General features: G+C 42.8%; 1 protein-coding gene across 2 annotated transcripts in view; it reads left to right on the top strand.

The window, feature by feature from the left end:
- Positions 1-12,421, top strand: part of LOC125888627 (histone deacetylase 7-like) — a 50,453-nt gene that overhangs the window by 33,867 nt on the left and 4,165 nt on the right. For both annotated transcript variants that reach the window (XM_049576095.1, XM_049576106.1), the window contains exons 16-23: positions 124-231; positions 698-753; positions 1,914-2,001; positions 2,634-2,753; positions 5,392-5,489; positions 8,895-9,013; positions 10,204-10,337; positions 10,434-10,518. In XM_049576095.1, coding sequence (XP_049432052.1) covers positions 124-231; positions 698-753; positions 1,914-2,001; positions 2,634-2,753; positions 5,392-5,489; positions 8,895-9,013; positions 10,204-10,337; positions 10,434-10,518 — 808 coding nt within the window. The remainder of the gene's footprint in view (positions 1-123; positions 232-697; positions 754-1,913; positions 2,002-2,633; positions 2,754-5,391; positions 5,490-8,894; positions 9,014-10,203; positions 10,338-10,433; positions 10,519-12,421) is intronic.

Genomic DNA, 12,421 nt, shown 5'->3' with positions numbered 1-12,421 from the left:
AATCACAGAAAAAGAAATAATTTTTACACCAGTCATTTTTAATTGATTGTCTATTAACAAATGTAGTTACCTTTTGAAACTTTTGAACTGACTGTCCATGTCTCATCACTTTCATACCGACAGGTAGACATCGATACAGTCTGGAATGAACTTCACACATCAGCAGCTTCTCGCATCGCTGCAGGATGTGTCACAGACCTGGCACTGAAGGTGGCTCAAGGGGAACTGAAGGTGTGTCTTCTGTTGCAGAATACCTTATCAGCAAATACCATGTGTTTTCTCAGGAATTTAAGAGCTGCAGTGTAACAGGTCGTGGGGTAAACAACCATTATATACCATGGACCACTGGTTCCCAACCTTGGGGACCCGACCCCCATTAGGGGTCGCCAAAGCTTCACAGGGGGTCACAAGGCCTTCTTGGTTTCAAGGGAAGTAAGAAAACTGTTTTTGGTAAACACACAGCAGACCTATGTCTTAAGTGGGAGTAAGTGGAGACACATTGTCCATCTTTAGATTCAGTCATTCTTACATACACTACAGTATCACTTCAGTAACTCCCCTACTGTAGATAGCTGTTGTCTGCAGTGAACATAGTATTTTGGTATACAATTAGCCAGGTGTAAGCTTAAAGATGTGAACTGTGATGGTTGACCCCTAAAAACAGAAAGGTCTTTAAGTTTTTGCTTTCTTCTCACAGAATGGCTTTGCAGTGGTGAGGCCTCCTGGACACCATGCAAACCACTCCTCCCCTCTGTAAGTACAGCAGCACACACACACACACACACACACACACAAACACACACTTACACACTCACACATACACCTACATACCAGGAGCCAGGAGGTCTCTACAAAGTGTTTCAAAGGATTTATTACAGATCAGCTACACTTCTGAGCGAGAGAGAGAGAGCAAGCCTATGTCTCTCTGTCTTAATGTGTGTGTGTGTGTGTGTGTGTGTGTGTGTGTGTGTGTGTGTGTGTGTGTGTGTGAGTTTGTGTGATGTGTGCTACCTGACTGATGCCCGAGGCAATCTACCTCCTCCACTCAGTTTCTTTTAAACTTTCAAGACACAGGGCAAAGCACCTCAAAAGAAACTGTGCGTGTGTGTGTGTGTGTGTGTGTGTGTATGCATGGATTTGTGTTAGTCTTTGATAGGAGGCATTAGCCAACTAACCACATTCAGCTGGGGCTGTGTGTGTGCTCAGCAGTGCTTGTCACTGGTTATTTATGGGATGATAATGACTTTTCTTGATGAGCGGATTTGGACAGCATATATGAGATACCGTCCACGCGCGCACACACATAGGCGCTCACAGTTTACGACCCGTGCTGACACTGCTACTTCCAACATTCCTCCATTGTTTTTCATACATCAACACTTTTTTTGCATACCTTTACTGCAGACAGCAAGTGTTGGGGGAACCACTGCGCCAAGTTGTGAGTTCATTTCTCTGAAATCATCTCACACGTCCTGCCAGCAATTCACACTATGTTATCATTTGGAATGTGAGGTGAATTTTATGATAAGCTTGGTTTTCTGTTTGTCACAAAATGTGTGGGTTCTGCATTTCTCAAGAGTGCAAGATTTCAGACTCAGCATCATGTTCTAATATGAAAAGCCATTTTTGTTTGTCAGCAGTGGAAGATGAAATACAACTTGAAATAAAACATCATTTCTTCAATATTTGCAGTAAATGTTTGCCTGGCATGAGTTTCCCTCTATGACTTGCACATTAGAGTCAGTGCTGTGATTGTCACAACCTGGACTGAATAGCCACCACATGACGTTACACAACTGGAGACATGTCTTAGAGGTTCCTAAGGTCCATATGGTGATTCTGTGATATTAATTTGGTGAAGATGTCCTGATAAAAACATGTGGCTGCCTCTCTTCCTCTCTGTTTGTCCACAGGGGCTTCTGTTTCTTCAACTCCGTGGCCATCGCTGCCAAGCAGCTCCAGCACAAACTCAACGTCAGCAAGATCCTGATCGTGGACTGGGTGAGGACCAACCACATGACCAGCATCACTGGTCCGCACATGGATAAGAATAAACAGGCGAAAACACGCGTGTACCAGCACACAAACGCATCGTGGGCATGATCAAGGTCCCAGAACAGAAGCAGAGCAGCCCTCGACAGTAGCGCTCCTATTTATCATTTATTTCATTAAGGCGCTGTTATCTCTGGTCTCCATGTGAGATGTCACGTATGCTCAGAGTTGAAACCGAGTTACACACAGTCATATGAAGATAAACCCACACACGTGCAGATATTGATCTGCAGCCAGGTGGTTGTATCTGTTCACCATGTGTGTGCATATGAGGCTGTACCGTGTCTTTACACACATCGTGATCTCTGACATATTACTGCATCGTACGCTCATTACTACCTGCTTCATCAAAAGTTTTTAAGATTGAAACACATTTGCCATTGAGGGCAAAAAGCCTTGCAGGGTTTACAGACCCTGCTCTGCATTGTGGGTCATATATTTTATCTATACTTCCTGATAAAAGAATGACAGTGAAGTTCCCTTTTGTGATTTGTGATCATTTAGTTTGCTTTGAACAAATGTGTCAAATACCTGCTTTGGTCCTGGTCACCTTCCTAACCTGTCATCCAATCATTGTCCAGGATGTTCACCATGGCAACGGCACCCAGGAAGCCTTCTATAATGACCCAAACGTGCTGTACATCTCTCTACATCGCTACGACGACGGCAACTTCTTTCCTGGTAGTGGACATCCCAGTGAGGTAGGTACTCTCCCACAGCAGCGTTGTGTTTATCTGCTTTGTTTGTGTTGCCACGGAGAGGGATGGGTGTTTGTGTGTGTTTGTGTGTCTCTGCATGCACCTAGATTCTTGTGAACACAATAGAACAGAAGAACAACACATGAGAAACATTTACGACACAGGTTCTCTCTATAGAGGTGATGCCCTGAGTGGATTCTTTGTCTTTGACTCCCAAGACTACAGAATTCATAATAATGCCACCCATGTGATGAAAGATATGTTGGCATAGAAATATTTGGTTATTAAAGGATCCCAGTGGGACATTAGAGGGCTCAAGAGCTTTGTGTTTACCATATACTTGTCAAAGTAGGAAGAATGATTGTAACAATAAATCCCTGAATAATCTGCATGATTTAAAGCCCCAATTAAAACCTCAGTTTGGTCATGAAGAGGGATCACAAAGTCTGAACTGCTCAGGCAAAAAATTGGACAGGTTAGCATGGGTATGTTACCTTGTAGTGTACAGAGATTAAGATCAAACCATCTTTCATACAATTAGGCCTCAGACCACTCTGAGCTGTCACGATTAGTTCAGACATATTTTACTTATACCACTGGAATCTAAGCAATGTGGTCTTGTAATTTTGGCTGCTTACTGTATAAATCCGAACACAAAGTGCTTGTCTTCAAGTTTAATCATTTAGAATTTCAGTTATAGTGTTTTTCCAGCTCAACATAAATAACTCAGATTAACTTGTTTGCTTTAGTCCATTGTCATATTTGCAACTTTTTGACCTTCAACGTGAAATTTCCAAACGTTGCAAATGTGTTTACCCAGTGAACTCGCAATAAGCTCATCAGACTTTGATTTTGTGTATCCAATGTAGGTTTATTTCCCCAGTTCTAGTTTATTTAAGAAACTCCAGAGCTTTGGATGTAAGAACTTCACAACAGGATGTGTACAGTGGAATTGCATGCCTATGTTTGCATACAGGAAATTGAGATGCCTATGAATTCTGCATGCGGTTTTACCAGAAACCAAGTGTGATGACTATCCCCAGTCGAACGAATTGACCCCAACCCACGGTGGCATTCATAACCCATTCAGTCCCCCCACATCCCCGCCTCTCGCTCTACCATCCTCCCCCACAATAATGAGGATAAAATAGTCAATGTTTTCCCATAAAATCCCCCGATGAGGGACGGTACATAAAACGCTCTGCTGGCTTGGATGTGGCTTTGCCTTAAGTGGCCCCTCAACCTCTGTTGAGCTGTGTGGTAAACCTCTGGAGTCTCGCTGTCCCCCGTGTAGGTATATAACACACCATGGGGTAGGGGTGTGATGTCATAGCCATAACAGAGAGTGCCGAGTACCACACAGAAACCAGCGACGGCCTAATCCAGTCCAGCAACTCTTGAAACATGAAAGAGAGAAAGAGGACAGAGAGGAGCGCAAGAGACTTTGAGCAATAGCAGGAATTGTGTGTGTGTGTGTGTGTGTGTGTGTGTGTGTGTGTGTGTGTGTGTGTGTGTGTGTGTGTGTGTGTGTGTGTGTGTGTGTGTGTGTGCATGTGCGTGTGCATGCGGGTACATTACCAGTTGGCAGAGGACAGGAGGCCTCATGTGTTTTTAGTTTGCCCTGTGAACATCCCGTCCACTGAGAGAAGAATGGAGACAGACGCTCTGCGATGCTCATCAGCATTCTTTCAAACATCCTCTCACACCCATACGCACACACACACACATTTCTACACACACACACACAAAGGAAATTACCACGCCTTGCTGCCAAGAGTATGTCAATCACCCTCCTCATTCTGCCCTCAAACTGACACATTGACTGATGGTGAAGGGCTTTGAGAACAGCTAAATGGCTTCTAGCAGGACTACAAAGAGAAAGGCAGGAATCTTTAAACCTTTTTTCCAAGATCTGGGCCTCAGTTCGCTCTCTGCCCCAAATATGTGGGGTCAAACTGAGAGAACGTCCATCGACTCCGCCTGGCATTTTGGGAGTACATGTCAATCTCAATACAGCAAGCGAAATCCACTAAAATCATTTACAGTACATCATAAAATGTAAATGAGCAGTGTAGAGTAGTGTAGCATGCATGTTTTATTTGACATGTCATATATACCGAACCTACTAAATTCCACATACAGAGCACATAGCATGCAGTCGCTCCAGTTAAAGACAAATAATACATTCTTATTATATAAATAGAACATTTTACAGCATACAGAATGTGTTTCTAACGCAGCAGTTTCCAAATGTGAAATATTTCCCAGTATAGCTATAACCTAAAGCTCGGGAATCATAAACGGGTGTAGCTCTGTTGTGGCTCCGAGTGATTTATAAGGTCATTTGACAAATTGTATCAAAATCAAAATGGAGGGACAGGGGTGTTGAATTAATAGCCATGCGTCTTTCATTTAGGAATCATAATCACTCCCTGGTGTTGCTTAAAGAGATTCAGTCACTTGTCCTCGATTGGTGCAATGCGAGGTTTTGGAACAGCCGTGCTTGTTTTGTGAACATTTGACACAAATCTGTCATCGTCACGCAGTTTCTCAACTTTCGCTGGGACTCATTAACTTTTTTGACATTCACAGAAACGCTGTCACTCTCTCTCAGTCTCACTCTCTTTCTCCCTCCATCCAGGTGGGTGCAGGTGCAGGCGAGGGCTTCAATGTGAATGTGGGATGGACGGGGGGTTTGAACCCTCCCATGGGTGATGCTGAGTACCTGGCTGCATTCAGGTAAAGAACAACCCCAACCTGTCTCTATTAGCCACATCATATTTCTTTCTCTGGTACTCTCCAATTAATAATCTAAAATTAAAGGTCTGCATGTCCAACCCCATTGGCTACAAATTAAGATTTTTTCAACCATTTAGCTCTTTAGCAGAAACACTTTGTAACAGTTTGTATTATTGTTAGCTAGTGTATGGTAAATATCCTTTGTTATTTCAACATCAGGTTGTGTTGTTAACATGCTAACTGGCTAACTAGCATCTTGAATCCTTCCTGTCAATCTTCCATTGCCCTTTTTGAATGACGATTACAGACTACCACCGCCTGCTGGTGTGGAGAGTCATTTCCTCTCACTCAGGTGCAGAACGTTTGTGCTAGATGGCCGTTGGTTATAGTCTTTGGGGTGCAAATTTTTGGCCGGGACACAGGCGATGTCAGGCAAGGCAACAGTCAGCCTTCGTCGCTGCTAGTTTTATGATGTTGGTCTGGCGTGTCTGGGCCTTTAGGTCATCATAAATTTCAGTCTGTCAGTCAAACTAATTATGTCATTGTCTGGGTTGTTACATCACCTCAGGTATGCCTTCAGTGAAGTACTGTGTTGTTAGTAAGCTAGTTTAGCTCATAAAAACACCAGATGCAAAATGACAGAATAGCATAAAACAATCAAGTCAGGAAAAGACAGAAAGTATTTTATTGTCAACAGGAAATGCTTATTTTTTCAGCAATTAGAATGACAAGTGTGTGTGTGTCTGTGTGTGTGTGTGTGTGTGTGTGTCAGGAGGACAAACAATAAGCCATTATGTCTGTCTTCCTGGTTGAAGCATGCTGGAATGCAACACCTGTGAGACAGACTGATTGTCATGTTGAGATGTTGCATCTTGATCACTGCGACAGGTCACCTGTAGCAGCTCAAGCAGGTTTCATATCTGATTTCTGATTCCCTCTGAAAGATGGTTGGCAGATGCTGTTATGTAAGCCACAACTCTCCACTGATTGTTAAAACCGCTAAAAACAAAACTGTACGTGGATGTGCTGGCAAAACTCACCTACGTTCTCACCACATTTTTCATTTCATTCAAGCTATTTTTCCTGAATGAATATACTTTGGTTCTGCTCAACACCGTAACACACTCTGTCAGCAACTCTGGCTCGCCACCAGATGATTAAACATTATGTGAGCTCTACATGGTTCTGCATGCAGCAGACACAGTGGGTGGGCCCCTCGTCAAAGGAAAGATGCTAATGAGCTAACCCTTACTGGTAAAAATCCATAGAGCCAATAGGCAGGCTCAGAAACACTAAGTCCAGTGTTTACTGGAGCTCGGGATGCTAATTAAGAAACAACTGGTCTTTTCCTGAGCAGGCGTCTGGTTTTGGTATTTTTTTGGGAAATGGCAAGTGTTTTCATGTGTAAAACTTCCTCAGTTAACCACACTGTAGTACTGTACCGTATTGTGTGTTACCCCTAGAAACGTTGCCCTGTATCAGAGCTCTGCGGAGAAGGAGTGTCCTGGTGGTCCAGTGGTTTGAGGCAAATACCATGTAGCTGTGATGTCCGGGGTGCATATCCGGCCAAAGGCCTTTGTTGCATGTCATCATGGGGAACGACCTCATATTTACTGCCACCATCAACTATCTAATTAAGGCCAAAAAAATCCCACAATAATAGCAAAAATGTTATTTGGACTTGCAACACTGCACACAAGATTTTTAAGAAGCACAATACATGAAGCAGCACATGAGGGATCTTTGTAAAAAACACGCTACAAACATTTTTCAGGGGACTTTGCCGCCATCCTGTGAATTAACTGGTGAAAATAAATGCATAACATGCTATGCAGACAAAATTTAATGCATCATGAATTCATGTTTATGCAATTAAGTACCTAGTCTGGTGCCAGTTCTGTAATTCAATTTGAATACATGATTTAGACGGCGGGACGTTCCAGACTCTGTGTGTTTCTCTTCAGGACGGAACAGAAAGCTAGCGGTTGTTGATGATGTGTGTCTCTGTTTTCTGGGTGTGTGTTAGTGACAGGGGAAATATTGTGGTCGAGAGTGGTGGTGGGACTCGAGTACAATCAAGAGAAAGCTCAGCTGCATCGAGATTGAGTGTCATGACGTAGTGTGTGTGTGTGTGTGTGTGTGTGGAGGATTACTAAGGTGGTCAGAATTTAGGGTCAGGCTAATCACCGGTAGCACCATGCATACACGCAACGTCCAGTTTCAAAGGAAGAGCATGAGTAGGTGTGTATATTTTTTGCTTGTGCGTGGGGTGTATATATACATGCACGTATTTTCATGTGCATTTCTAGGTGGCTACTGACAAATGACAAACTCTGGAGGAGAGAGGAGAGAGCAGAAGAGAGGAGAAGAAGTGGGGGGTGCATTGTTAGGGAATCCAAAGGCGGCGTAATTAGGCCCAATGGATCCCAGATGGCTGGCTGTCAGTGACGTGAGAAGAGGGACGAGCTCCTAATAGGAACCAGACGCACACAAACGCCTTTGAACTGCCGCTGAGAGAGAGAGAGAGCGAGAGTGAGAGAGAGAATGAAACGCGGCATGGGCCATGCGCTCTTGCTAAATAACTGGCAGCGGGAGACGAGAGGAAGTGAGGAGGAGAGCATAGAGGCGAGGAAAGTGGTCTCCCCTGAGTAGAGCATACAGAATGTAGGCGTCTCAGTCCAGATATGTCAAGGGTCTCATTTTTATCTGCTTGTGTCACCCCGCAGAAACCTTTCAGTGTGTGCCACCTGCCCAAATTTGCTTTGCTTTGACCGTTTTTTGATCTTTATATATCCAGGAAAGGTTTGCAGTGCGCATATGCTTTTTTTTTTCCAGCAGTGCTCTGCTTCACATTTAAACAGTTGCACACATTCACACCTGGGAGCTACCCCACCTTCTAGTGTTGGCCTCTTACCAGGAGTGGATCGAGAACAGAGATCAAGCTCTTGGAACAAGGCCTCTGATAATTTATCTTTCATCTTTTTCAAATGGATGGAGTTTACAATGAAGTAAATGTTTGCAGTTAACAATCCAGAAAAAAAGTCTTTCACCGTGTTCCAGTCGCAAATCAATCACCCTGACTGTGCAGTGATTTTCGTTAGATTTTTTATTTTTTATTTATTTATTTTTTACTTTTCAGGCAACTTAAAATCTGTTTATTACAATAACTAATCAGTTTCAGACTATTCTGATGTTAAATCAATCCCTCAGTGACTTCCTCTCTGACATTATTATATTTTATCCACTGATCCAAGTTCTCATTTTTTCACAAATCATAAACACCTGTTGAAAACATGATTTCTTAAATGTACTATCTAATTTCAGCAAGACCACAGGGCTTCAGCGAATGTAACACACGATACGGTGTTTCGTTCACAGCACGTTGTTTCCTCTCTTCCTCCTCAGAGCCGTGGTGATGCCCATCGCGCACGAGTTTTCCCCTGATGTGGTGCTGGTGTCCGCTGGCTTTGATGCTGTCGAAGGACATTTGTCAGCACTGGGAGGCTACAAGGTCACAGCCAAGTGTAAGCCTCAGTCTCCTCCATATTCACGTACAGCACACAGACATAGATATGTGTCAGTGTTAATATCACACAAAGTGCAGTATGAAATCCATCGTTCTTATTGATTAAAAATGATTCCTCTGGTGTTGGTGTTAGTAGGTCCTGGTCGACCTCTGCCTCGTATGAACCTGCCTTTTTACTTTTCACCTCTGTTAAAGTTGTCCAGCATTTTATGTTAATATCCTTATTTTGAATACAGGATAATAGCAGGCTTATGTAGTGATGTCAGACATTAGCATCGAGTTAGGAGTACTACTTTGTTAGGAAATGAAATTTTGTTAGAGCACTGATTTGAAAACATCTTTGTTTTCAGGAGCCACTTTTTATTTTTAGATATAATGTAGATCATAAATGTAGATTTGGAAAACATCAGTGCTAATCTGAATAGAAGTGAATGGCATCTACAGTGCAGGGAGCATGGCTCTGAACTGATGATGGTGACACCCACGTGTAAACATTCACAGTGGCGTGGAAATTGACTCAAAGTTTTTGCCATCACTGAAGAAATCTTTTAAATCAACAATTGGTGACTTTTATAAAAATAAAAAAAACTTACCATATTTGTTGACACTAGAAATGTACTGTGAAAAAAGTACATGAGACAGACAGTCTGTAAAAAAAAGTCATCTTTCTCCTTCTTCATGCTTCTAATGGCATTTGCTAGAATCCAACGTGGCTGAATTAAAACAACCAATCAGAGCCAAGGGGTCTCTAACACAGCTGTCAATCATATCGGTCACTTCTCGTGAACTGCGGTTAATCTGTCAAACTTGGCAGCACTGATAAAACATGAATCAAGATTCTGTTACTGAATTGCCTGTTTCTCACCTCAGATGTTTGCAGAAACATATTTTAGTGTACTGTTTAGCTGTAAAATGAGAGCCTTTGCTGCAGTCGGTGGTTGATGCTTCGTGTTGGCTTGGCTTGTTTCCAACATGGCAGCTGGGTCACAAACTTTCTGTAGGAAGGAATGAGATTTTTCTTGCTGATTATATGTCTCATGTACTTCTGTGTGGATATAGTGACGTATTTGCAAATACGGCAAAAAGTTATTTTATAAGAGTCACCAACTACAGCTTTAATCTCTGTTTAATTCCTATCTAGGGTAAAATCTCTGACCAGTAATCGTGTGTTCGTGTGCTTTCTACCAGGTTTTGGCTTCCTGACCCGTCAGCTGATGTCACTTGCCGGGGGTCGGGTGGTCCTGGCACTGGAGGGGGGACATGACCTCAAGGCCATCTGTGATGCCTCTGAAGCCTGCGTCAGCGCTCTGCTGGGAATGGAGGTGAGATGTGTGTGTGTAGATACAGTACATGGGTGTGTTTCTGTGGAGACATACAGTATGTTCCATCCTATAACCACCTACTGTGTTGTGCCCCAGGTGGAGCCTCTGTCACAGTCTGTGTTGGACCAGAAGCCTTGTGAAAATGCTGTCAAGTCACTGCAGAGAGTCATCCAGGTTCAGGGTGAGAACTGACACCTCAGCACACACAACCTGTAGCATCCAGAAACCTCAGTAACACCTCATTAAGAGGGTTTTCAGCACTGTCAAAAATATATACAGTCACATTTTTTAATGTTTTCAATTGTGATGATTCTTGCATCAACAGAAAAAATCAGCCACATATTAACACACACTTTTTCATCCAGTAACCCTATATAAAAACACTTAAACACACTTGTCCAGAGTCCTGCATGCTTCCAGCTTTGAAAACCTGACGCTCACCTGCAGAGCTCAGCACTGGAACCGACCCGCTACCTGCAAATTATTGCCTAATCAATTCCAGATCAGCCCCGGCCTCAGACGTTAATATAAGACTTGTAACCTGACCAGTAGGCTAATCAAATACGCTCTCAGGTGGCTACTGGGCGGAATATGCAAAAACTGTAGACTTGCATAACAAGGAACTCAACAAACATGGACAAACAGATATATAAATATATAAAAATATGTTACGTGTGCAGATTGTGCTGGCAAAAACACCCTACATGTTTTCAGTAAATTATTTTCATTTGTGTTCTGAGCAGACCAACACGATGGCACGAACACACACGCTGACACCTCTCCAAAACCAAATCCATGTTTTATATTACACACAGCAGCACAGCGTGGACACCTTCATTTTTTAAATCTTTAGACAGGACAGCAGGAACTGGTGATGGACCTTGTGTGCAGTGAGCTGCTCTGAAAGATTCACTGTTCTTATATTGAGATCATTTGATGAAAAGCAGCCTATCAAATCTCCGAACCCCCGGTTTTATTGTATTGTCTCAGAATGTAAAGGTTTTTCAGATATGGAGAGGAGCAGAGCAGCAGCTCAGAATGTATTATTTATAACTGCAGCAGCACGTAGTGTCGTCACAATACTGGAATTTTAGATTTAAAATTTTTATTCAAAGATAAGTCACAAGGCTACAACACGACAACGACGACTTTTGTTTCCTTGGTTAGTAGCAGAGAGCAGCAGAATGACTGTAGTAAACATTAACAGTAAGAGAGAGTAAGGCGCAGCGGGTACCACTGTATTGACACTGCGGAAAATGAGTATCAGAATCGATATGTATCAATAATTTAGTATTTTCGACATCACTAGCAGCTCCTGCTACACCAGCTGTGTGTTAACTGTCAATCGTATTTTCTGCGTTGCTCCTCACCTTTCAATATTTAAACAGCAAAAGAATTTTTACAATATAGAAAAACAGAAAATGATTTGCGACCTCTTATAATTTTGAGACCTCCCAAAATGAGTTTTGATGTCTTCTGGGGGGCCCATGCTGTTAGTCAGTTAGTTAGGGAGACAGAGACCTCCCATATTTGACACACTGCTGCTGATGCTTTATTCTGCTTGTAGTTCTGCTAGTCACAGTTCCCGTGGGTCCTTGAAATGCTCATCCTGATGTTTGTGACTTTGACCTAAAAATCAAGGCCTTGAAAGTTTGAATGAATTAGACCTGGGTTATTGAAAGTGCTTGAATTTATTTATTTTGTGACAGAATACAAACTGAAGTTCATCTGATATTGTCTGACATCACCGTTCACACAGCACAACTGGGGCACCCACTAGCTCACCTGGTAGAGCAGGTGCTCCATGCACAAAAGACTGTGCCTTTGCCGCAGAGGCCACGGGCTCGATTCTAACCCATGGCCCCCCGCTGCGTGTGATTCCCCCTCCCTCGTTCACACTATAGCAGCCCCATTAAATAAAGGCAAAAGGCCCCAAAAATAACACACACAATTGAGAAGGGTTCACACATTCAAATTGTTGTCTCTGAGCTTCTTTAAAGCCTGCTACTTCATTATAAAGTTACCAGTATTGTAAAGTAATTAACCTTGATCCGTGTGTCTTACTATGCTGCTTTGGGTCCTTG

This window comes from Epinephelus fuscoguttatus, linkage group LG1 (assembly GCF_011397635.1).
Source record: "Epinephelus fuscoguttatus linkage group LG1, E.fuscoguttatus.final_Chr_v1".
Taxonomy (NCBI): Eukaryota; Metazoa; Chordata; class Actinopteri; order Perciformes; family Serranidae; genus Epinephelus; species Epinephelus fuscoguttatus.
Note: the sequence above shows the minus strand (reverse complement) of the source record. Positions and strands in the feature narration are given on the sequence as shown.